Source organism: Tachyglossus aculeatus, chromosome 2 (genome assembly GCF_015852505.1).
Source record: "Tachyglossus aculeatus isolate mTacAcu1 chromosome 2, mTacAcu1.pri, whole genome shotgun sequence".
Lineage (NCBI taxonomy): Eukaryota > Metazoa > Chordata > Mammalia > Monotremata > Tachyglossidae > Tachyglossus > Tachyglossus aculeatus.
Window position 1 is genome coordinate 89,673,997 of NC_052067.1, and position 26,376 is coordinate 89,700,372.

Here is a 26,376-nt window from a genome sequence, read left to right on the forward strand (position 1 = left end):
TTTGATATAATAGTGACTAAGACAAGGCAGTAACTTAGCTGCCAAGGCTTTGCATTCTTTGTAACTCAACACATTTTGTTTGAGGTAGATTGTTGAAACTATTGTTGATTATTACTAAAGTATACATGCTCTTATAAGAGCTCCACAATCCCTAAATGGGCATTAATATTTTTAAAGTTGTTTTGGGCCTTCTAGCACAGTGTTCTATAGATATTAAAGTACCTTTCTTTTTGGCAAGACTGAATATACCATCCCATTGTTTTATCTTCCCATTAAGTTATTTTCTAAATTGTTCTCAAAGATCCTAATTAGCTATTTAAATTGCCTTAAATTTCTTCTCAAGACAGCAAGAGCTAAAGCTTTGTGTAATTACATATCTCATCCGTGGAATCCACTTCCTTTAACCATTAGAAACTCCCAGGCCATACCTGTATTTAAGATTAGGTTACGGGGGAAAACATGTCTTTATTTGCCGGCACTTTTAGCTACACTTAGTTCACTTTAACAGTAATAACAATTGTGGTATTTATTAGTTTAGCATTTACTACATGCCAAGTACTGTACTATGAACTGAGGTAGACAATCCGGTCTCCCATGGGACTCACAATCTAAGTAGAAAGGAGAACAAATCCCCATTTTGCAGATGAGGGAACTGAGGCACCTGCCCAAGGTCACCAGGCAAATAAGTGTCAGAACTTGGATTAGAACCCAGGTCCTCTGACTCCCAGGCTGCTGCTCTTATATTAGACCAATCTGCTTCTCATCACGTTGCGGGTTCTGACTTGTGTAAAGCATCTATTAATGGTAACTTTACACATTGGCTATAGCATAATATTCTCAGAAACTATAGAGGAACCTTGGTAAATTCACGTTAGGGCTTAATTTGGGCAAGATCTCACCCCACTTGAGATCCATTGTTTACCTCATGTTTTGGTGAGAAGAAGTGGGCAACCAATGAAGGAGAGAAAAGCCGGAGGCCGGCAGACTTGGGTGGAAAGGACGGGTCCGGAGCTTGGAACCCAGGAAATGAGCAGGATAAATTACTCCACTGAACATTGGCAGCAGAGTCTGTGGAAGCAATGGGGCTCATTTAGAGAAAAGCCATAGAAGTCAGGCTGGAGCGGGGAATTGGGGAAGGAAATAGAAAAAAGAATAGAAATGAAATATTCAAGGTGTTGGGAGATAATTGGAAAGGCAAAGAGGCTAAAAGTAAAAGACAAAGTTGCATCATCATCATCATCATCAATCGTATTTATTGAGCGCTTGCTATGTGCAGAGCACTGTACTAACTGCTTGGGAAGTACAAATTGGCAACATATAGAGACAGTCCCTACCCAACAGTGGGCTCACAGTCTAAAAGGGGGAGACAGAGAACAAAACCAAACATACTAACAAAATAAAATAAATAGAATAGATATGTACAAATAAATTAAATAAATAAATAGAGTAAAAAAATATGTACAAACATATATACATATATACAGGTGCTGTGGGGAAGGGAGGGAGGTAAGATGGGGGGATGGAGAGGGGGACGAGGGGGAGAGGAAGGAAGGGGCTCAGTCTGGGAAGGCCTCCTGGAGGAGGTGAGCTCTCAGCAGGGCCTTGAAGGGAGGAAGAGAGCTAGCTTGGCGGATGGGCAGAGGGAGGGCATTCCAGGCCCGGGGGATGACGTGGGCTGGGGGTCGATGGCGGGACAGGCGAGAGCGAGGCACGGTGAGGAGACCAGTGGTGGAGGAGCGGAGGGTGCGGACTGGGCTGTAGAAGGAGAGAAGGGAGGTGAGGTAGGAGGGGGCGAGGTGATGGACAGCCTTGAAGCCCAGGGTGAGGAATTTCTGCATGATGGGAAGCTGCTAGGAATTAGACATTCCCTCCCTTATGGATAATCAAAGTACATTTGCTCTGAAGTCTGGCAATTCCCAAGTTTATTCAATGCACCTTCATGAATGAGACTCAGCAAAAATCAATTAGTGTCCCTTGTGGCCTTAGGATAGAGCATCAACATTTGCATTTTTACTTCTTCCTTTTTCCTTCCCATTGTTCTAATATTCTGTAATAAAAATTTACCATACATATGCCTCTATGAAAGTCAAAGGTTAGTTATCAAATTATTCCAGTTTTCAGTACAATCTGAAATCCATACTATTTTCCCTTGCCTGGAAAAAATAACATATTCTGAATTGCCAGTACTACAATTGAATGCAATGGGGAGAGATTCATATTTTCTTCTTGAACATTTGTCTGGTAAACAAGAAGGTACATAAGATCATGGTTTGTCGATGCCATGGCAACCTAATCCTATATTGGTAACATCATCTGTTACAATGCAAGAACATTGGTTGAAAGCTGAGAATAGACCTCTATTACTGAAATGCACAGTGATGAGCTGGAATAAGATTGGTCCAGATGTTTGCAGAGCTCTTATAAAGAATTATTTCAGTGTGTTCAGATGGGTCAGAATATTATGTGCTTGAAGGATTATGTAGATGATAGCGTAGCTGAGGGGTTTATGTAGCTTTGAACCCCCAGGGTTGGTTAATATCTGTCCTAAGAGGAAAAATGAGCAGGCAATGAATAGACTGCTTTGAGTCTAATGAGCCTTGAATGTTTCAAAGTTGAAAACTGCCCATCATACCATTAGAAAGACAAATGCCGAATGATAACATGGAAGAGGCATGTAGAAGTCCTGCTTGTTTCTCTCCCCCCCTCCATACCTTTGTTTATTTATTTATTTTGAGAAGTAGAAGGGGAAGGGGATTTCCTACTTCAATGAGCATGGAAACCCTTGAGGAAGATAGACTCAAGGAAACGTGAGGGAATCCAGAGGATTAATCAATCATATTTATTGAGTGCTTACTGTGTGCAGAACACTCTACTAAGAGCTTGGGAGAGAACAATGTAACAGAATTGGTAGACATGTTCCCTGCCCACAAGGATCTTACAGTCTAGAGGGGGATTCGGGCATTAATATAAATAAATAAATTATGGTTATGTAAGTCAGTGCTGTGGGACTGAAGGAGGGGTGAATAAATACGCAAATCTAAGTGCAAGAGCAATGCAGAAGGAGTGTGAATAAAGGAAATGAGGGATTAGTTGGGGAAGGCCTCTTGGAGGAAATGTGCTCTTTCAAGGTGGGGAGAGCGATTGCATGTCAGATATGAAGAGGGAGGGCGTTCCAGGCCAGAGGCAGGATGTGGGTGAGAGGTTGGTGGAGAGACAAATGAGATGGAGATACAGTGAATACATTAGAGGACCGAAGTCTGTGGGCTGGGTTGTACTAAGAAAGTGAAGAGTTATTGTAAAATGCAAGGCAATTGAGCACTTTAACGCCTACAGCACGGAGTTTCTGTTTGATGTAGAAGTGGATGGGCAACCACTGAAGGTCTTGGGGAGTGGGGAAACATGGACTGATTTGCTTTGCACAGAAATGATCCTGGCAGCAGAGTGAAGTATAGACTGGAGTGGGGAGTGACAGGAGGCAGAGACGTTGACAGGGAAGCTGATGCAGTAATCAAGGCTGGATAGGATAAGTGCTTGGATTAGCAGGGCAGCAGTTGGGAGAGGAAAGTGTGGATTTTAGCAATGTTGTGAAGGTTGAACTGACAGAATTTGGTGACAGACTGAATATATGAGTTGAATGAGAGAGATGTGTTGAGGATAATGCCAAGAGGAAGGATGGAGAAGGAGATTTTGCATTGTCAGATCTTCCCCTTCACTTCTGTGGATGTACCTTCCGACCTTTTCCCAAAGGCTAAAATTAATCTCCCTCTCTCTTCTCCTCATCCTTCTATTCTTCCTGATCATCCTTCTTTTTGTTTTTTCCCTTACTGTCATGATCATCATCACGACTTCATCATCACCAATAATAGTGTCTGTCTGAGGGGAATTACAAGCATTACAAATGAGGTCCCTGCCCTTAAAAAGTTTCCAATCAAAAGTAACAAGCATTGCCCATCGTGGGATATGTACCATAGCTCTCTGATTCTTTAGGAAACCTCTTTAAATCTGTTCTTGGATTCTAGCCCTTGTGTGAAACACATTATTTATGGTACTTAAACACTTACTGTGTGTCAACACTGTTCTAAGCGCTGCAGTAAATGCAAGTTAATCAGTTAGGCCACACGTAATAATAATAATAATTATGGTATTGGTTAAGTGCTTACTATGTGCCAGGGACTGTGCTAAGTGATGGGGTGGATACAAGCAAATCAGGTTTGATACCATCCCTGTCCCATATGGGACTCCCAGTCTCAGTCCTCATTTTATAGATGAGGAAACTGAGGCCCAGAGAAGTGATTTGCCCAAGGTCACAAAGCAGACAAGTGGCAGAGTTGGGATTAGAACCCATGACCTTCTGACTCCAGGGCCTCTGCTCTATCCACTGCGCCATCTGCCTCTTCCTGTTTCCACAGGAGATGATGGAGGGTTCTAGGAATGCTACACTTTACACTCTCTCTATTTCTGAACGTTGAATAAAACGTCTCTGGTCTGTGAGATAAAGACCGGAGGTTAAGGAGGGGAGTTGTCCCCAGTGTAGAACCCTGGAGGAAAGAAAAGAACAGATCTGCCTTTTTGGGCCGGGAAAGCTTGAGTGTAAGACCAGAGGAGAGTGAGAAGATAAGGAAGCTGGAAAGCAATGAAAATCATCAGGTTGAATCTGAACCTCTTCAACCTCAGTCATTCAATCATATTCATTGAGTGTTTGGAAGAGTACAATATAAGAATAAACACACATTCCCTGCCCACAATGAGCTTATTGATTAGCATCTCCTTTTTAGCAGAGCTGCAGAGGGGACATGCTGGTGACTGTAAATGTCTTCAAGCCATTTGAAGTAGTATGGCAGTGGGAGGAAGACCTTCAGATCAGGTGAAAAGCCTATTTGGCCTTTCACATGAACCTCCACTAAATGTTACCAGAAGGTTCTGTGGAACCAAAGGGGCTCATATAGAGAAAAACCACAGGAGCCAGGTTGGAGGGGGAATTGGGGAACAAAATAGAAGAAGGATGTGAATGAAATATTCAAGGAGTTGGGAAGGTAATTGGAAAGGCAATTAGGCTAAAGGTAAAAGACCAAGTTGTATGATGGAAAGCTGCTAGGAATTAAGCACTCCTTCCCTCACACAACACCCTCCTCTCAGCTTCACAACAACAAGTCCCTTCCGTATTTCTAAACCTTTTAAAAATGCCACTTCCTCCAGGATGCATTCCCTTCCATCCCAGGCAAGCCACCTCCATTACCACTTCAGCACTTAGGTATTCATTTATTTTTAATTTAGTCACCAGTCTGTGCTTATTACATTTTTCCAAGACCAAGTTCCGCAATCCACTCTTTCCTCTCCATCCAAACTGGTGCCATGCTGATCCAAGCTACTAAAATCCTATTACATTTTATAACATATTTACATTAATTTATACATCAATAAATGTATATCAACTTATATGTTGATAAATATTAGTATTAACATTTGTAGTAATGTTTGTCTCCCCCTCTATGATGTAAGCTAGTTATGAGCAGGGACCATTTCTACCAACTCTGTTATATTGTACTCTCCCAAGCACTTAGTACACTTAGTACTGTAGTGCTCTGCCTACAGTAAGCACTCAATAAATATGACTGATTGATTAATTGATTGATTGAGTCAGAGGACTGAAGTTCTAATGCCAGCTTGTCTTAGTGCCTACTACATGACATGGAGCAAGTTACTTAAACTTATCTTTGCCTCAGTTTCCTCATCTGTAAAATGGAGATTCATTACCCGTTCTCCCTCACATTTAGACTGTGAGCCTGATGAAGGTTGGACTGTGTCCAATTTGATTATCTTGTTTCTACCCCGGCTCCTTAGAGCAGAGCTTGGCAAATAGAAAGCACTTAACAAACACCACAACGATTGTCATTATTATTATCATTTGTTCAGTGCCCACTGTTATTAATCCAAAACCAAAAGGGAAGAAAAGCCAGAGGATTAAGAATGTGCAGTATGAAAAGGAATCTGAAAACAGGATCTGAAATGGAGATAGACGAAAATCATGTTATTTCAAGTTGGAAGTGTTGAATGAAGAGAGTTAACTATTCTGCAGTGCATTCTGACTAGCACAGGGGACACTCACCAATCAAGTGTGTGTGTATGTGTGTCTGGACACACTACAACTATGTGAAGCCCATTCAAAGTACTTACAAACAATCGGTCAATCCGTGGTATTATTGATCACTTCCTGTATGCAGAGCACTCTACTAAGTGCTTGGGAGGGTATAATACAATAAAAGTGATAGACACAATCCCTGCCCACGGGAAGCTTACAGTCTAGAGGGGTAGACAGAGATTAAAATCAGTTACAGATGGAGTTATTCATGGGTTGTGGGGCTAGGGAAGGTGTGACTATCAAAGTGTTTAAGAAGAATTAGATCCATGTGCATCGGGGATGTAGAAAGCAAGGCTCAGACACGAAAATCTCATCTTGGAAGAGATGTGATTTTAGTAGGGACGTGAATGTTGGGAGAATGGTGATCTATCCACTGTGAAGGGGAAGGTAATTCCAGGCCAGAGGGAGGATGCAGTCAAGGGGATCGGTAGCAAGATAAACAAGATCTCGATACAGTGAGTATATTCACATTACAGTAGTGAGGTGTGTGGACTGGGTTGTCGTGGAAGATCAGCAAGGTCAGGTGGGAGGGGGCCAGCTGATTTCTCTCAATGAAGTGATATATTAACCTTTTTTTTTTTGTAAGAAAGCAATGCTTTGTAACTACCTCACCAGAGTATTCCCTGCTGACATCTCCATTAACCATTTTAACTTTAGTTGGTCTTGAAATATTGGCTATTGGACATCAGGTTTTATGTATAGATTCTATTATTTTAAAATAATGGCTCAATGGAAAGTGCCCGGGCTTGGGAGTCAGAGGTCATGGGTTCTAATTCTGGCTCCACTACTTGCCTGCTGTATGACTTTGGGCAAGTCACTTAACTTCTTTGTGCCTCAGTAACCTCATCTGTAAAATGGAGATTGACTGTGAGCCCCACCTGATCACCATGTATCCCCCCCAGCGCTTAGAACAGTGCTTTGCACATAGTAGGCTTTTAACAAATACTATCATTATTATTAAAACAAAATATCTGTACGTAAGCAATGTTGCCATGTATGAGCAGAGCATAATTCGGCATACTAGTCTGATTATTACTAACCTAAGGGATTTATAATAAAATGTTTTATTATAATCATTTTCTGGGAGATAAAATGATACATTTGAAATTGAAGATTCTCCTACATCCCTTTTAGGAGAAGCCAGAACAAAGGCGTTGTATCAACTGTGGCCTGAGGGAAATTTCAAAATTTATTTGAGTGAATTTTGTGTATTGCTGTGAACAGTTCCATCTCAAAAGGCAGATTTTTTTTAAATTTTCCAGTCACCCCTTTTTCCCCAGCTTTGAATTTGGCAGGTGACTTTCCTGATGTCCCTAATGGCATAGGCTAAATAAATTTTCCTAGCCTCTTAAAGAAGCATATGGCAGGTGCTTTTGAGTTTAAGGTTTGAGGGAGCATTTTTCTCTAGAAAGTGTTGGCAAAGAACCACTGGCTGACTGTATCGGATCAGCAGATCAGTGATCTGTGTGCTAACAAGACTCTTAGAGTTCCATGACCTGATGAATGATAATGACTTCCATGGATCATTGAGTTAAAAAATATGCATTTTAAGATTCCCATAATATCACCACCATTGGAAAGTCCACTGTTACAGGCTATTGAGTTAATAATATGGATTTGACAAAGTGCATAATTATCTATTTACACAACAGCTCCAAATGACTCCTCAGGGCTGTTATTTGGTGGTGCTGCTTTTTATATTAGCAAAACAATGTTTTTCTCCCTTCTCATGGTTTCCTTCGTCAGGAGAGTCACTAATAAAAGCAAGTGCAACTTGAGCAGAATTTCTCCCCGACTGTCTATGGTGGAAGACTGTTTTATTAAACCAATTTTAGAAATGAGGATATGCCAACAACTAGTTTAACAAATGAATACAAGGCTGTGAACAATCAGGTTGAGGTTACAAGCCGTTGTCATACTGATATATTGTTATCTGGCCCAGTTTTTATTTTTTTCTTCACAAACTGGTTTGACCTGTACAAAATGGAGTGAGAGATTAAGCCTGTGGTTTGTCCTGGAGTCGGAACCTGGGACCTACTGTACCCTAGTGATTCAACCTTGGGTCTGGGCTTATTGACTAATGGGGATATTAAGTTTCTGCCCAAAAATTAGTGATTGCTGCACAATAATAGCTCCCTATTATTTTGATTTCAAAATTAGGGTTCTCAAAATCAGGACAGGAGAGGCAGACCTCCATACAGGGCTTTTATCTCGATTAAGCAGCCCCATCTTGAGAGATGGCAGTGCTTCACCCAACCCAGGATTCTGTCACTGACAGTCACAATAGAATGCTTACCAGAACTGTACGATGGTTGCTTAGTGTTGTGCTCTGCACTTACTAGGTGCTCAATAAATGCTATTGATTGATTGATCAATTTCCCCTCTGTATATGATTTAGGGATGGACCATCAGTATGCCTAAATTTTCTGACTTCATCCAAAGCTTTCCCCTCCACATTTTTTATTTCATTAACCTTACCTAGGGTCACATAAGAAAGTGGCAGAGGCAAGATTAAAACCCAGGTCCTGTGACTCTCAGACTCGGGCTGTTTTCATTTGGCCAAGCTGCTTCTATGTGCTTGGCACATAATAAATATCACAATTATTATTACCTCTCCCTACCCACCCTACAATCAGCACATTTTTACTCAGAAGATTCTCTAGATCCCACGATCTAGCTATCACTATGGACTGTTGTCCATGGATCAATCCAAGCCCCTCTAAAAATTCAGTTCATTCCAGTTGTTGTTGCGTGGAGCCCACTGATTGTCAAAATGAACTTGAGTGTGAATTCAGTGTGGATTGCTGTCCATCAGTCAAGCCTCCTCAGAGCCACTGACCAACCACACAGTCTTATTTTGGTTCATTTACGCAGTCTTATTCAGCCATTTATTTACCCTTTTTCCCGGGAGCCTCTCCTCACTGTGATGGAATGTTCCTGTAGACCAACACATGTGAATATACATGTTAACAGTACCCGTGTGACTATGTATATTCCTTTCCAAATCATTTATAGTTTGTCAGTGGAATCCATTCTCTGGATCAGATCTGCAACTTCAATACAAGCCTCTCGGTGTGCCAGGGACTTTGTCCAACCTGCTTATAGTGAATCAACTCTAGAGTTTAGTACAGTGCTTTTTTTGGGTGCTGCTTAACCGCTTATTGTGTACCAAGCACTATATTAGGCACTGGGATAAAGCGTAGATACAAGATAATCAGCTTGGATACAGGCCCTGCCCTACATAGAGCTCACAGTCTAAATAGGATGGAGTAGAATTGAATCCTCATTTTACAGATAAAGTAACAGAGGCACGGAGAACCTTACCTAGGGTCACATAAGAAAGTGGCAGAGGCAAGATTAAAACCCAGGTCCTGTGACTCCCAGACTCGGACTCCTTTCATTAGGCCAAGCTGCTTCTATGTGCTTGGCACATAATAAATATCACAATTATTATTACCTCTCCCTACCCACCCTACAATCAGCGCATTTTTACTCAGAAGATTCTCTAGATCCCACGAATATATTTTTTTTTTTGGTGGGGGGCTCTGAGTAGAGAGATATTATAGAACAGATATAATACAACAGTCAAATCTGGAAGCAAGGTTTCAAGCCCAAGTGTACTCCTCTAGGTCACATAATCTGTAGTGCCGGCTCTACTTATTTATGAGTTGGAGGAGTGGGAATTGTTTTGCAGTTTCTCTTCTTCCTCCAGCACTTCTCCAGCCCCTTGGCAATCTATCTGATAATACGCGATTAAAGCCTAACAAAAATGATTCCAGTATGTTGAAGGAAAGTTTATTTAGAGTCCGTTAGGGTTTCGTAGCTTTCGAAAAAGAAAGTCAGATTTGAGACGGTCTAGGAGTCTTTCTGCTTTCTACTGTGTTTAATGGCACCAAAAGACTGTGGGGATCATTTGTGAAATTTTAAAGGCATATTAAAACATTTTTATAGCAGCCTGTTTTGTATATCGTTTCTGCTACGCTCCCTCTGGAGACCTCTCATCATCCAGTTGAAACATCTTTGTTGTCCAAAGAGTTACATGATTCTTGGCAAATAGTGCAGTGGAGAATCTCAGGATGCTCACTGGTGGTTAAAGAGGTGAAGATTTATAGAGTAGGAATGAGCAAAGTGAAAGAGCAGGACTGAGCTGTCTCTTTGTGGGTGTGTGTATTATGAACGGGGCTCTGGAGTCCTGGTGGTGTTACTGCTTTCGGCTAGTTCAAGACCATGGAAAATGCTTAAGGAAGCCTACTTCTTTCCCATTGACCAGCTTCCATGGGGTGTGGTGTCTGATTATATTTTTAAGGAAGAGATTTCATGTCCCTTGGTGGTTTTCTTTTGAGTTAGAAAAAAAGTGTTTCTGGATAAAACTGGTTTTGAATCAGAAAATAGAAGTACCCAGCTAAGCACTGGGGAGAAACTAAAATGTGTATTTCTAGGTACTTATACTTTAGTCCAACATATATTCCTCAGGCACCTGAAGGCAACTAGCTATACATTCCAAAGTTTCATTCGGAATCATATTTTCAGAGCCTGCTTTCTGAGAAGAAAGGTTAAACCCGAAATAGTTCTCAGAACCTACGCTTCTGTGGGCAGAGTACAGTGGTAGGCACAGAAAATACGCAACACACTCCCAGCTCTCAAGGAATGTATACTCTGAGGTGGTAACTGGGTATTAAAGAATGTACAATAATTCAAAGAGTGTGAGAGTATACATATGCCATAATAAGTATAGAACTGGACATTAAAGAATGTACAATAATTCAAAGAGTGTGAGAGTATACATATGCAATAATATAGAACTGGACATTAAGGAATGTACAATAATTCAAAGAGTGTGAGAGTATACATATGCAATAATAAATATAGAAGACTGCTAAGATGGCTAAGGAAATGACAAGACAAGGAGAATGCGGGTGGGTTAATCACGGAAGGGGTACATACTTCAAGGAAACTGAAAGTGTAGAGTAATCCAGGCACGGGGAAAGGAGGGAACAGTGCACATTTGCTCACGGACCCCTCTGATCCTTGTTCTTCCTTCTCCTATTTGTAAATCATTTTGCATATCCATCTCCACAATTAAACTGTAAACTCCTTGTGGGCAGGAAACAAGTGACTTGTCTCTGTTCTTCTCTTTCTAGGACTTAGTACAGTGTGTTGTACTCAGTAAGTGCTCATTAAATACGGTGACTTCTCACTACAGTGGGTCTCAGGCAGAAGAGTCAAGAACATGGGAAAGTTTTTTGTTGTTATTTTTTTGAGGAAAGCAGAGTCTATGAACTGGGAGTGGAAAAGAGCAGATAGGTAAGAGGGAGCCAAAGGATAGTCTTGAGCCCAAGAGTTGAGATTTTGTTTTGTGCAAGAGGTGAGAAGAGCCATTGGTGATAGTGAGGGGAAGAGTTGTGTTTTAGTCAGCGTTCTGGAAAGAGCGCCAGATGAGACCCAAGTTGTTCTCCCAGTTTATCTCCCCTCCTACAGGCAGGAACAACCCCTTTCTAAACCAGGTGTTTGCCCACCTATTCTGTTTCCAAAGTCTCCCGGGAAAGGAGATTCCACATGTTCAGTCTTTGGTCATTTCCAAGGTTAATCACATTAAGCACAACCAACCAACCCTCTCCAATGATTAACCCCAAGTTCAGAGTTCCAGGTGCAGTTACGTTTACCTATTTTTTTTTCCTCATTTGTTTTACATAAATAAAATGCACAAACTTATCTTCCGGAGAAATTTATTGCTCACAACATTTTCCTTTCGTTGGTAATTATATGCTTTCAGTAACTTCTTTTTTTGATTCATTTAGCAGCAGCAACAGAAGAGCCAGAGGTAATTCCAGATCCAGCCAAGCAGACTGATCGAGTGGTGAAAATAGCAGGAATTAGTGCTGGGATCCTGGTATTCATTCTGCTCCTCCTAGTTGTCATATTAATTGTCAAAAAGAGGTAAGGACTCCAAATTTTTCTCTGTCTATTGGCCTTTGATATCACGTAATCCTCAGGTATTCTTTCCCAGGGCATTTCAGGGTAGGGGAGTTGTCAAGAGGAATAACTAAATTTTAATGCACTTATGCGGCATCTCTTTTTATTCCTGATATTCTTTCATTGTAAGCTACGTGTTGTTTAGGATCCACAAGCATCTGTTGACAACTTTGCAAACTGAAATAGTTCTATTTATCTAGTTAAGAGTGATGTAACTGAAATTCAAAGGATGTTATGTCTTTACTGTCTAATATAACTAGATTTCATTCTTTTGATTGGTATGCATGTGCGTTATACACACACACACATACACAAGACCGTAGTCTATATTTTAAAATCTCTGCTACGTAGATAGGAATGCATTTTAAAAGGATATGGTGGTGCTGTAATGAAACTTCAGTATGGGTATGCATTTATGAATAAAATAAATAAATGAGGTTGGACACTATGTGCCAGAGATCGATCAATAGCACCATCTTCTGGAATTATAAAAAGATGCTTTAAACTTTGGAAATTAAACTAAATTCCTCTCAGCAAAGACTGATATGTCCTGCTGATTAAGTCCTCATATGCAAATGCACATCTTTTCTGCTTATATTCTAGAACATTTTTAATGTACTAGCATTTTCCTAAAGGCAGTAATATCTTAACAACTAAAAAAACTAATGAGATGCCTCCCCCGCCACCCCACCATTTCTTCAACCTTGACCATGTGGAATACCTGGCACAAACCAATTTGTCTTGCTCGTGTCATGTCCTTGGTTATGGAAGAGTTTTCCCATAGCAGAGGTTTCTAATTTCTGGACCTCTTATTGAAGAATATAATTTGCATTGGTTGCATATGTTAAAGTAGAATGTAGTGTATATTGAAATTGTGCAAGAGTCATACTACATGTTTTCAGTTGTTCCATTAGATTTTTTTTTAATGTGTTGCCTTTTTACAATTACCCTCTGGAGATATATAACTTGGAGAAGAACCGTCTGCATTAGAAACATTAGGTATGCTTCTAGTGTTTTGTGTCAGTTAGCTACAAATGTGCTTTCCCCAATAATGCTTTCACTTTTCTCTGTTGTCTACCTTTGTGGTTGAAAATTACATATATGCAATAGAGATATTCACAGAGTGAAACAAGTGATACAGATTTTGAAATGAAGGTCAGTAAGATTTTTCAACTTCAATCTTCAGGTAACAGTCTCATCTAGACCAGACTTGCAACTGTGAGCTAGCTTAGTTGAAGTACTGTATTACTTCACCATTCAAATTACTGCAGTCACCTCAAGTCTGTTACAAGAGCATTCTGAAGTGGCTTCCAATTATATATCATCAGTCATTTCCAGCTGAGATAGACTTATCATATTGGTTAAAAGTCTAAAATATTTAGTGGGATTTGAAAACATTTATGTTGTTGTTTTGAGGGTTGTGATGGCAGCCCAACTAATCTTTGGCCTACATCACTTAAAAAAAAAAAGATTCTGCAACTCTTTGAAATTTAAATTTTCCAGAGGAATAACAATGCTGTCAGCCTACATCAACCCTTATGTGAAATGCTCTAACCCCTGAAGGCAGTGATATGTCAGGGCTAATTTGCTGTCAATCATCTAAAAATGCATACCATCCACAAACTTCTTGCTGGACATATTTAAAATTTGTGGGCATATTAGCTTACTTAATGATGACTCCTCACTGCATAATTTTTTCAAGATGGTTCTATTCCTTTACTATCAATTATATACAAGGTCTTTCCTTTTTCCCTGGTTTCCCCTCACCTCCCCCTCTCAGGGGACATTGGTAGTTTTTAATTAAATCAGCCTTTCTGTCAAGGTCATTCCTGATAAATATATTAACTTTTAAGAGAATGAACATCATCATTAAATTTACTGAACCCCTTTGGTAATTTTGTCATAATTCTTTGGGCAGATATAATGTCTCTTCCATAAGCACATACATGCACACATAATTGTGAATATATTTTCTGGACTGAGATCTAGTGGGATTAGATATATGCTACACATTTCCAATCATTTCCAGCATACATGTATAATGGATCCCTAATGAATCCCTTTTGATTCATGTCCTGATTATAAATATATAAAGAACAATGTGTTATTGTATGGATTGATAGTGATCCCTAAATTCCATCCAAAATGGCCCTCTCCCCTTGTTGTGAAACAAGTGGGTAAGCAGGAATTTCACTGGGTCATATATCAGAGGTTTTGTGTATCCCTGATTATTTTGTAGGAATGTGTTGACACTGACAATTCAATTGATGAGAATTCTACTCTGCTGGAGTTCTATAAAGAAACCTGCCAGGCTCAGAAAAGGGATATTGCATCTTTCAAAAAGCAATGTCATTTTCCATTTGATCATTGTTGAACTATTTCCACGCATCCATTTCCTCATTTGTTTAGAATATTCCAAATGCCCAGCATGAATGCATTAGCATTTCCAAAGATCAAACCTTTAAAAAATGTTTAAATGCTTTTATGTATGAAGTTTCACATGCATCTATGAAAAAATGTGTATGTGTATACAGAATATGGCCTGTGTGTACGCATACATGTGCTCACATAACATATGCAAATGCTTGTGGGACACAAGACTTTGCGAAAATGATGTCATAAAATGTAGGTGTCCTGTTTATGGAATATACTATTTTAATAGAGCTATAGATTTTGTACTGAAAAGTCAAAAACATATTTAGTGCACTAGTTCTCTGCCCAGCTGTTCCATTTATCATGACATTTGGATGGTAACGGATCATATTGAGCTTAACTGCATGTTGAAAATACACAATCCATTGAATTTATTTATTTATTTATTGGCAAAAAATTCAGCATGTTTTTTTCCTACAGTGATTTCTTTAAAACAAAACCAAAAAAAAAGCAAACCCTCATTTTGTTATGCCTGGATGTATGCTTGATTGCATGGCCCAGGGAATCGAGCCACTGCATGAGGGAATTGAAATACTAACCCGAGAGACATTAGTTTGTTTTTAGTTTTATTTTTTTAACGCACATTTTTCTGCTTTATCGATTGTGACGGAGTCACGCTTTCATTCACCATTGCTTCTCTTTTCCCACTGTCTGTGATCTGCTTGCCAGGAGGACCTACTATTCTTACTCCTACTACCTGTAAGTAGAAAATGGGGGATGGCCTACTTTCCATGTATTAAAGATGCAATATCCCTTCTCAAAAAAGGAAAGAGAGTTTTGGCCATGTTTGGGTAATGATTCAAACCCAGATGTTTCTCCTAAGACTGTAAAGTCAGAAAGACTCTTTGGTCTGCTGAATATCTGGAACTTACCTAGAATTTTTTTGAAAGGGATAATGTATGCCAATGGCTAGCTACTTTTATTTTTTTGGATTTTATTACTTTTTTTGGTAAGTAGCTTTAGGACTTAGTCAACAATCCAGTCATTCAATTGATGGTATTTATTGAGCACTGACCTTCTGCAGAGCACAGAACTGAGTGCTTGGGAAGAATATACCAGAAACCAAAGAAGGTCCCTGCTGTCTGGGATCTTATAACCTAATGGGGGAGGTGGGCAAGGACAAATTATTTACAAATAGAGGAAGCAAGAAGAAAAATAAGAGTATACCAGATAGTAACATTAGAATGTCAGGATGAAATAGATGAATAAATAATTGAATGTGCAATGGATTATATTTATATACATAAAAGGGTCTACAGTGGGTGTAAATACGTAAGTATTCATGATGATTGTAAGGTAGCTTGACTTGAGGTGTTGGGAATTAATTGGGTAGGCTTCTTGGAGGAGGTGGAATTTTAGGAGGACTTTGAAAAAGGGGAAAAATGTGATCTGGCCAGTTGGAAGTGGAGGTGGGGGGAGTTTCTGACAGGGGGATGTGGGACCTGGGCTGGTTGGTTTAGTGGGACCCCCCTCGCATGACCCCCGTGATGTGATTCCCGAGTGATGGCAGAGTTGTGGGCATCCTCAGCACTTGGGTCCAGGAGGCTTTAGGTTTTGGGAAGAGGGTAAAGGAGAAGAAGGGCAGATGGGAGCAAGAATCAGGAGGACCCCGGCGTGACTGGGTGGCATTTCCTGATATACCTACCTCTCTATCCCTCTCTATGCTTCACTCTATGACTTGCTCTTCCAAAAGCAAAGGTGACTGCAGGATGGTGGAGGTGAGAAGAGTAATAATGACACCCTACAGCAGCAGAGTTGTTCACTGATGAGTAAACACCCACAAAGCAGGCAAATGTCACCAGTGGAAGGACACACTTTGCCCCATTTTACTCAAGCCCAGCTTAATGACTGCTCCCCACTAAGGAATCAGCAATTTTCCTCCCAGAGCTGAAATGTTGGGACCAGATAGCTGGGGGTAAGAAGCACCAGAGGTTATCACCTCTTGGGGTAATCACTAACCCTGGGGAGGCTATTGGTGAGAAAGGTGGGAGGTTTTAAAGAGACTGCTGGAAACAAGCAGGCTCCCTGCTCCTTCTACCACATTCTCTTTAATTTAAAGGGAAACATCCCCCTTGAAAACCAGTTACACCAGCTTGGGTTGTCTTGCAGCTGACATTTGCTAAAAAAAAAATCCATCTTTATAATCCCCCAAGCAGCGGCAATGTTGGTATGATCCAGAGAAAGCATGATTTGGAAGTTCCGTCAATATCCCTTTAGACTGGAACCCTGGGCTTAAATCCTTTGAACCACTGCAGTAACCCAGCCCTGTTTGGTGGGTGAGTGGAGAGTGAATCACAGTTAGGAGTTGCAGTTGTGGAGGTCAGGCAGAGTGGGAGATAGGGAGCAGTGGGGAAAGATGTTTTATGATAGTGAAACTGCTTTGTTGGTAGTAGATACTGCCTAATACAGAGAAGAACGCCACTGGAATGTAGAGGTGATAGACACCCTTGTTCTTCTGGACTCCACCATATTTTACTGCCTCTCCCAATTTTTTTTATGGTATTTGTTAAGCACTTACTAAGGGTAAAACACTGTTGTAAGTGCTGGGGTAGGTACGAATTAATTAGGTCAGAAACAGTCCCTGTCTCCCATGAGGACGAATTGTACTTTCCAAGTGCTTAATACAGTGCTCTGCACATGGTAAGCGCTCAATAAATATGATTGAATGAATGAATGAGGACAGGGAGTAAGAAGGAAAAAGGCCATTTAATCCCATTTTACAGTTGAGAAACTGAGACACAGAGAAGTTAAATGACTTGTCCAAGGTCACACAGCAAGCAGTTGGCAGAGTGGGGAATAAAACCCATGTCCTCTGATTCCTAGACTCTTGCTCTTTCCATTAGGCCACACTGCTTCCCCATTGATTCATTTGCAAGTTTTAGTCTTTAATAAAACCTGCCAGTTCAAAGATCAGCTGAGCAAACAAATTAGCAATGCCCAGGCCAAGGAAATTTCAAGAGAGGTCAGTCAGTCCATACCCCTGCTTCTGGGCAGATGGCTGGTTAAACCAACCAGAACAAGTGCCTTGTCTTCTTTTCCATGAAAGTTCTCTAGCAACATCTCAGCACACCTTAAAATGCCTCTGGCTGCTACAAATATCCATTTTGGAGCAAGCAGTGTTGTACCAGGACTTTCTTGAGTTTTTAAACATTCCTCACTGCTCCATTGACCTTAAGCACTTAGTACAGTGCTTTGCACTACAGTAAGCGCTCAATGAATACGATGAATGAATTGACCTTCCCTGCACCTCTTCTTTCCCAACCCAACACTTCCTGGACATCTACAGCTTCCGTCCCATCACCGCATCATGGTGGAAGGTAGCAGGAGAATTAGCAGAACTGGCTGGGCCACCTGCTCTGTGCCTTATGGGGTGTATACACAGTTTACTGGGCATATGGAAGGATATCCACTGAGGGACATCTTCTGGTCTGACTCAAGCCTGTTCATTCAGGCATATTTCTTGAACGCTTACTGTGTGCACAGCCCTGTATTAAGGGCTTGGGAGAGTACATTATAACATTAAACGAACATATTCCCTGCCCACAGCGAGGTTACAGTCTGTGCTTTGAGGCCACCATAACCAGTGATAATCCCATGGTGATGATGTGCTGGGATCTGTCCTGGTTACCAGCCCGTCACCCTTCAAAAGGTATCTGTTATGCCAAGGGCTGGTGGCTGAGGGCAAAGAGGGAAGAGAAGGAAAGTTTGTTGTATTTCAAGAATGCCTCTCTCTTCTAAACTCCACCCACACAAAGGGTTTAACAAAGAAGGGTAGCTTTGGATAGCAAAATGAATTTTCCAGAGGACGGGAAACAAAACAGAAGAAAGTGCCCCCAAACCACACCTCTAACATCTTCGCATCTCAGCAGGCTGGTAGGGTTGTGTGCGGGGAGGGGGAACGCGAGAAGCCATTTGGCCGGTTAAGGGGTGCTCTAATTCAAAACAGTCCTGAGATGTGAAATTGGTAGTTTTTCTTTCTTTGCTTCCAGTCTTTCAAGGTGGGTGGTTCCTCTTGAAATAGTTTACCTTTCCTTGTCGCCATGCCCATTCATTCAAAATGGAATACTATTTGAACTAAATCAAACCTGGTGCCCAAACTAGTGTGTGTCTGGCATGTTTCCAGGAAATCTGACCCAGCTTTGACTGTGCCCAAGCCAAGCAACCTCCAAGTACCAGGACAATTCAAAACTAAAGACTTACTTGGGGCTGTCTCTTAGCCTTGTTCAGAGCAGAACTGGGTCAATTTCAAAATACGATTGAATGAATGAATGAATGAATGATTGACTTTCTTGACAGCCGGGATCGGTTCTGCACTGAGCTCTGTTGAGCTCTCTCAAGCATTTAGTACAGGGATCTACACAGAGCGAGTGATCAATAAATACCACTGATGGATTGATTGAACTCTGCTGAGCTCCTGAAGAAAACAAGGTCAAACATTCTTGCTCCAGGACCATCCAGACAGCAGTTCAAGACAGGTAGAACTTTAATGACGCCAGCCCCCTGGGTCTGTCTGTCTTGTTTAATAGGATGATCATTCAGGTTCTTTCAGTAAACTAAAGCAAGCTGTGGTAAACTAACCCAGGCCCAAGTTTATGATGATGCATTGTAATTTCCCTGGTAAATAACAGTTGATGAAGCCAATTTAGTTAATCGCACCATGGCATGCTATGACAGATCATTTTCCCTCTCTAGCTCCCACTGCTTCACCTACCTGCCTAGATTCACCTATTGAGTGCTTTGTTGGATAATGAAAATCATTTACACTTCTATCACCCTCAAGTACTTCCATAATGAATCCCTAAATTGTCCCAAACCACAGGTTGTATTTGCCATTTGCTCGGAGGAAAAGAAATCATCAAACATGCTGGAATTGATAGCTATTTGATTATGTCAGTGTCCTTATGCTTACCAATAACGTTTGCCATTTTTGAATGGGAGAGTGCTCTTTAGAGGGAGTTGACATTAGAGGGTATTGGAGTGGTCAGAAAGTTACTGTTGCCTACAACTAGTACTAAGACTTTGAGGAGCCGTTGACACATCAGAGTTTGAAAGCTTTGTCATAGAGATGTGCTTCAAAAAATTGCCTACTGTAATTGAGAGCTGAGATTTATAAACTCTTTTGTTCTTTGCAAATGGGATTCTGAAACCACGGGCCGCATAGTGGGAGTTTTAATGCATTGGAAATATCCAAAAGACTGCAATACCCTGGCAAATCGAATTACAATTTAGAGAAGGCTTTTTTTTTGCAAAGCTTGGAACAAATTGAAAAACAGTGAGGAAATGGAAAAAAAGCAAGAGTGAGATCTGAGAACATACTTTGTTGAAGGCATCATGTTATAGAGATTTGGAGTTCCTGGACGAAGATAAACTGAGGGCCACAGTTTTCCTAGGTGGAAAATGAGAAGTTTGGGTGGAAGTGTTTTTCAGAGAGTTAATGCACATAATGCAGTTGAGGGTGTATATAGAAGTACAAAATATTCCTACCCTCAAATTGTTTCATTCTAATTGTAAAGATAAAATGGCATAAAGGCATAGTGATGAATTATTAGTTTAAAGAGCCCAAGAATGTATGTAAATAGCCTATTGCTTGTTGACTAATTGAAGCTAAATTATCAGTGTTAATCATAGCCATGAAACTGGCACTCATTTTGATGTGGGCAGAGCATGTGTCTGCTAATTCTGTTATATTGTGCTCTCCCAAGTGCTTAGCTCAGTGCCGTGAACACAGTAAATAAATATGATTGATTGATTAGTCCATTTTGGGCACACACACGATTTTTCATTATTATTTCTTGGAGACCAACACCAAAGAGTTGCAGGTGTAGCTAAGCGAAATACCATATTTGATACTCACTGAACTTACTGAGAAAAATTGTCGAGACAGTTTGGCTTGGATGTTCTGGGAAAAGCTTTTGAAATCAGACCAACCACAGTCTGATTTGTGCTAATCATATTCAGGCAGAAATCATCAGATATCATCATCATCATCAGACAGAAACCTCTGTCTTTCCAACCACACTGCAGCTATGCACCCAAACCTGACGATCCCATAACTATCTCTCCCCCTTCATAGAGTATCACAAATGAAATCAGTATTCTTGCCTAATCATCTGGCCCTGATTATTTCTCTCCATGAGTAAGTGACCATTGGAAAGTTGTTTTGAGATGATGTTTCTGCAGTTCCATTTATAGAAAACTGCCCATTTTGCAGTACCTAATAAAAATGGTCCAGAAAGTAAATACTGAAATGAATCATTGAGGTGTGTCTCATCCATTCCTGAGATTTCTTTATAGTCCAGGCTGGAGTTAACAGGATCTCAGCACCTTCTAACTTTCTGGCTGAGTCTTTGTTCTGACTTTAACATTGGGCCTTATGCAAAGGAAAGGGTGATGAGGGAAATGCCCAGGAACTGTAAAGTTTGGAAGGGTGCCAATAATGCACACATTGTGCCTGCTCTCCGTGCCGCTCCCGGAAAGTCACATTCATGACCTCAAGCAGGAGGCTTGATAATGGCAGAGAGTTGCAAGGCTGTTCTTATGCATGGCACCATATACGCCATATATGACCTGCCTATAATGATCCTTGGGCCAAGAGAAGACACTGGAGACATTATCCTCCCTGGAGGAACAGTTTCTTCCTGTATTGTCCTTTTTTATTTTATCATTTCCTGGGATTCAAATGAACAGGCTACTGATGTCTTATGGCACCCCTAGAAATCAAATCACAAGTGGGCATAAAATTAGACATATCCAGGCATGTTATTCTATATTTATAATGTCTTCCTCTAAAGGTGAAATGATTAAATCAGGCTGTGCTACATAATGAGGAACGTGTTAATAAATATCCTCAGTGAACTCTTCAGTTTTCTTTTGAGTACAGTGGAAAAATAACCCTTCTGAAGGTGGTGCCTGGCAACCCTCAAGGTTTCCCTGGCTCTAAGGAAGAGTCAGCAGTCTAGACTCAGGAGACGCTGGCTTCCTAATATCCAGTGAGTAGCTTTCTGTAAAGAGATATTCTAGATTCTACACAGGGCTCCCATGACAGCAGCCTCCAGAGTTGTGATTGATAGTGAGCGCTCACAAGATTAGCAGCCAAAACATAAGCTTCAACAGGAAATTATCCTCTCAGCAATGTAGATAGCAGAGCTGCCCTCGACTCCTTGGGCTATGGACACGATCACCCTCTTTGATTATCTTGTCTCTTAAATTGCTTCTGTGACTGTTGTGGATTATTTTTGAATATTCTTGATCCACCTTTAATAAATCTCTTTCATGGCATGATTCATGTCGAGCATTCAGAAAGACGTGAAAAGCAATTTTATGTCCTCGCCACTCAAGGTAAAGATGTCAGTATTAAAATAGCTCAGAATCCTAGCCCCGCTGATCTCCAAATCCAATGAATCATTTCCAGCATTGCATTCATAAAGAGTTTCTGCACTTACTACTTCAGCTCTGCCATTCTTGGCCATGTGGGTCTCTCTTCTCAGCTGAAACCATTGAGGTGGAGTGGAGTCTACTCTGGGAGTGGATGACACTCAAAATCTCAGAAGCACAGTCATGGGAAGGGAATATGTCTATCAACTCTGTTCTACTGTACACTTCCAAGAGCTTAATTCAGTGCTCTGCACACAGTAAGTGCTCAATAAGTATCACTGATTGATTGACTGTCAACTCCTAGGATCCAGTCTAAACCATGGGAATGAGAATGCTTTCCAACCCAAAGCCTGACCTGCCTCGCTCCTGAGTGAGGGCAGGGCAACGAAGGATGCTTGTTTGGCTCACAGAGGGACTGAACTTCTCTGGGCCTTAGTGACTTCATCTGTGAAATGGGAATTAAGACTGTGTGCCCCATATGGGACATGGACTGTGTTCAACCCAATTAGCTTGTACTTACCCCGGTGCTTATTCCAGTGCCTGGCAAATAGTAAGTCATTAACAAATACCAACAAAAGAAAAAAAAAGAGAGAGGAAAAAAAGAGGCCATACTTGGCAAGAGTTCACCGTCACTCTCTTTTCTCTTTGCTTACCCCCAACTTTCCAGATTTCCTGGAGACCCAAAATAGATCAACCTGAGCCCCATTTGCTTTTCTGTGTCTCATATGCCTCAAATAATAATAATAATAATGATGGCATCTATTAAGCACTTACTATGTGCAAAGCACTGTTCTAAGCACTGGTGAGGTTACAGGGAGATCAGGTTGTCCCCCGGAGGGCTCACAGTCTTAATCCCCATTTTACAGATGAGGGAACTGAGGCACAGAGAAGTTAAGTGACTTGCCCAAAGTAACACAGCTGAAAATTGGCAGAACCAGGATTCGAACCCATGACCCCTGACTCCAAAGCCCGTGCTCTTTACACTGAGCCACGCTGCTTCTCAAATGGCAAAAAGAAATAAGGACAATGTGTCAGAAAAGTAATTTTAGATAAGGATCCTCCTATGTATCCTTTCCATCAGGCATTTTGCATACTAACTGAGGGAGAAAGCAAATAGAATGAAAAACATATTATTCTTTGTTCTTTTGATGTGTTCTTTGGTGTTTAAGGTACTTCAAGTGGATCAGGGAAATGAATAAGCCAGAAGTGAAATCAAAATTGTGATTTAACTTGAAATGTTTCATGGACCAAGGTACAGAGAGACTATTAGTTATAGTTCTAAAAAAAATAGTTATTGCTTTATGAGTTGTTTATATTAGTAGTTTAACTGCAGGACAAAAAAATGATGGTATGTTAAGGGAGTTATGTGTGTGAAATATTGAAGTATGTATGTATCATAAATCTAATATTTCTAGAGCAGCTGAGTAATGTAATTGTGTTAAATCAATCTCACTTAGCATTTCAACCAGGGTGTGGAGAGCTTTCAAGCCTCAACCATCCGCTGTCCCGAGCTGCTTGGAACTACTACTGTTGGGGATGACTCAAGCTCGTTATGGGCAGGGAACATATCTGCTAATTTCTCTTGCATTGTACTCTCCCAAGCTCTTAGACCCGTGCTCCGCACATAATAAGCATTCAATAAATACCATTGATTGTTGGATTAAGCAAATTCAGGTCTGAGGTGATTTTTTTTTTCTCCTTTGACTTGGCAGCAAGCTGGCTAAGAAACGCAAGGACGCCATGGGGAATACCCGGCAAGAGATGACCCACATGGTGAATGCCATGGATCGGAGTTATGCAGATCAGAGCACTCTTCATGCAGAAGACCCACTCTCCATCACTTTCATGGACTCGCATAACTTCAGCCCAAGGTGTAAGTACAACAATTATACCTGTACCAAATTGTGGAAAGCTTCTAGCCTTCAGAATTGTAGGTGGATCTCAAAACCGGTCAGGGAATTCACCTGGGGGATAATTCAAATTGCATTCAGTTGGTTAAACATCCAAATGATTGACTGGGGATACCACGTGGAAAGGGGAGTTGACATTTTGAACAAATTGTCCAAGTGGGTGAAGTCATGACAAGTCTATTCCCAAATTGTTTTGCTCATCCAAGAACCTTAAAGGCAGTGGCTATCTCCTGGTTTAGGGCCTTCATAGTTGTAGACATAGACCTCTTGAGGACGTGTCACAATGCTGTTCTTCAGGAAATCCTTCTACCTGAAAGACTCAGAAAGCCAAGAGCTTGAGGAGAACAAGAATAAAGATCATACCTATATATTGAGTGTTCAGACCGATGTTCAAAGCTGACATTAACTAGTGTTTATTTTTAATAATTTTCTCTATCTTCTACATTTCAAATCTTTGCATGTGAGAAAAGACATTTTAGAAGTATTGTATGATTTTTCTCTGCTTTTATAATATGTTGTAGGATGGGAAATTGGGCATAGAGTATTTGCAGATTTTCTATAGGTTTGCATCTCTTCAGGAAGAAGGATTGCTCATTCACTTGGGGATTTTTCTATAAGCCCTGTCATAGTCACTCATGTTCGCCTACACCAGATTACTACTTGCAAATATTATATGATTCATTTCAGAACTTGGAGGTAATTATAATCGGGACTTTTTAAAAATCTATTTCACCTTAGTTCCAGACGACACTGTGAGGGAAGAGTGGTGGGGAAAGAAGATATATTATTGTTGAACATTAGTTTTGCTAACGTGAAGTGGGCTCATTCTCCCTACGATTTGCATGAGTATTTAATTAAACAGCCACTGAGAACATGTGTCTGAGCTCGGGAAGCTTAGTTAGGTGTTAAAGGAGGCATAACCAAAGCTGCTCCCGTGCTGGGCCAAATTACCCAGTTTGAGTTAAGGCGCAACCATGGTAATTGCAAGTGGTTCTATGAGCAGAGAAAAAACAGTGAAATCAAGTGCTATTTTGAGGAGCCCCGGCTGAAAAGACTAGTGTAGATTCAGCAGCAGAAAGAGGATTTGTCCCAAATGATAGATATTTATAAAGAACTTGAGGGATGCTTGCAGCCAAAAAAAAAAAACCCCAATAAAACTCCTCAGGCTAATTTGCAGTTCCTTGGCCTTTAATTAACCAGTCATGTTTTTAGAAGTGAACAGAATAATGGGCTATAAAATGATGCCCCTTTCCTTGTATGATGTGCGTTGCTCTAAATGGCAATTAGGATTTACATTTGCCTTTTGCCTTGATTGTGGGAACTTTCACCAAGCTGTCTTCTTTGGAGTGGGTAGTTTTTTTTTTCCTTTGACAACAACGATCAAGTGCACATGGAGGGTGATGTGTCTCCTGACGGCTTTGTTTCCCTGCAGTGACCAATGATCCCCTTGTGCCGACTGCCGTGTTAGGTGAGGACTGGTCCTTCATCACCCCTTCCCGCATGGACTGTGCCTCCCTGCATGGTTTATCACTCCATCAACAGATTGTGTGCAATGCCCAAGCAGCTCTCTCTTGTTGAGAGACATTTCCCCAGTAGGACAGATCATGTTTAGGCTTAGTTTATATCAGCATCATCAGGGTTAAAGTTAGATTAAGTGTCCGGGTTTGGAAGAAAAATATATTTAATTAATCATATCTGTTGAACACTTACTGTGTGCAGAGCACTGTACTAAGCCCTTGGTGGAGTACAGTAGCAGAGTTCGTAGACATGTTCCTTGCCCAAAGGGAGTTCATAGTTTTTCAGCTGAACTGGAGCTAAGACATGTTGTTGTGAATAAGAGACAGATTTGTAGAATCCCAGAGCTCTTGAACTAGTCTAGACTTGGTGGTCTGGGGTCCCAGAGCTGTAGAGTAAATAATAATAATAATAATAATGATAATAATAATAATAATAATAGTAATAATAATAACCCTCTAAACTTCGTCAATCCTGATTTATGATTAAATTGAATATTAAACAGAATCTAAAGACAGTAGGGTTTTTAACTCCATCTTTCTTGAGAGAACCTGAAGAACCAATTTATAATGGAACAATTTATAACTTGAGGGACAGGAGCATTTAAGAAAATGCTTTAGAAGTTATGAATGCAAGCGAAGATTGAATCTTAGTGTGTGTGTTTTGATTTTGTTTTCATCAAATTCATATATAAAAGCACACACATAACTGTTCTCTGGATTAGTCGATAACACTGGGTATGATTATTATTTTCATTGTCCTTAAGTGGTGAAAACTTATTAGCAATGTTTTTCATGCTGGGAACTTTAAAACTTGAATGTGTGCCTTCCTTTTTTTTTCCTTTCTTTCATATACAACCCACTGCCAAGGAGTTTGTTTTTTCTAAGTTTAGCATTAGGAATTTGGAGGGATTTTAATGGACTTTGAACCCAGTTTCCTGATTAAATATAAGTTGTTAGGTTTGTTATTTGCCTATCAGACCGATCTGATATGCTCTTGATGGTTCTTAAAATATAAAAAGATAGCAAAATT

General features: G+C 40.6%; 1 protein-coding gene across 8 annotated transcripts in view; it reads left to right on the plus strand.

Annotated features, from left to right (window-relative positions):
• The window catches only part of PTPRK (protein tyrosine phosphatase receptor type K), a 703,591-nt gene that overhangs the window by 630,355 nt on the left and 46,860 nt on the right, over positions 1-26,376 (plus strand). For 3 of the 8 annotated variants that reach the window (XM_038759705.1, XM_038759671.1, XM_038759663.1), the window contains 4 exons: positions 11,938-12,076; positions 15,215-15,244; positions 23,632-23,792; positions 25,262-25,297. In XM_038759705.1, the coding sequence (XP_038615633.1) occupies positions 11,938-12,076; positions 15,215-15,244; positions 23,632-23,792; positions 25,262-25,297 (366 nt within the window). Of the gene's footprint in view, positions 1-11,937; positions 12,077-13,069; positions 13,112-15,214; positions 15,245-23,631; positions 23,793-25,261; positions 25,298-26,376 lie in introns of all 8 variants that reach the window. The other 5 variants (XM_038759680.1, XM_038759689.1, XM_038759697.1 and 2 more) reach the window with 3 other exon arrangements.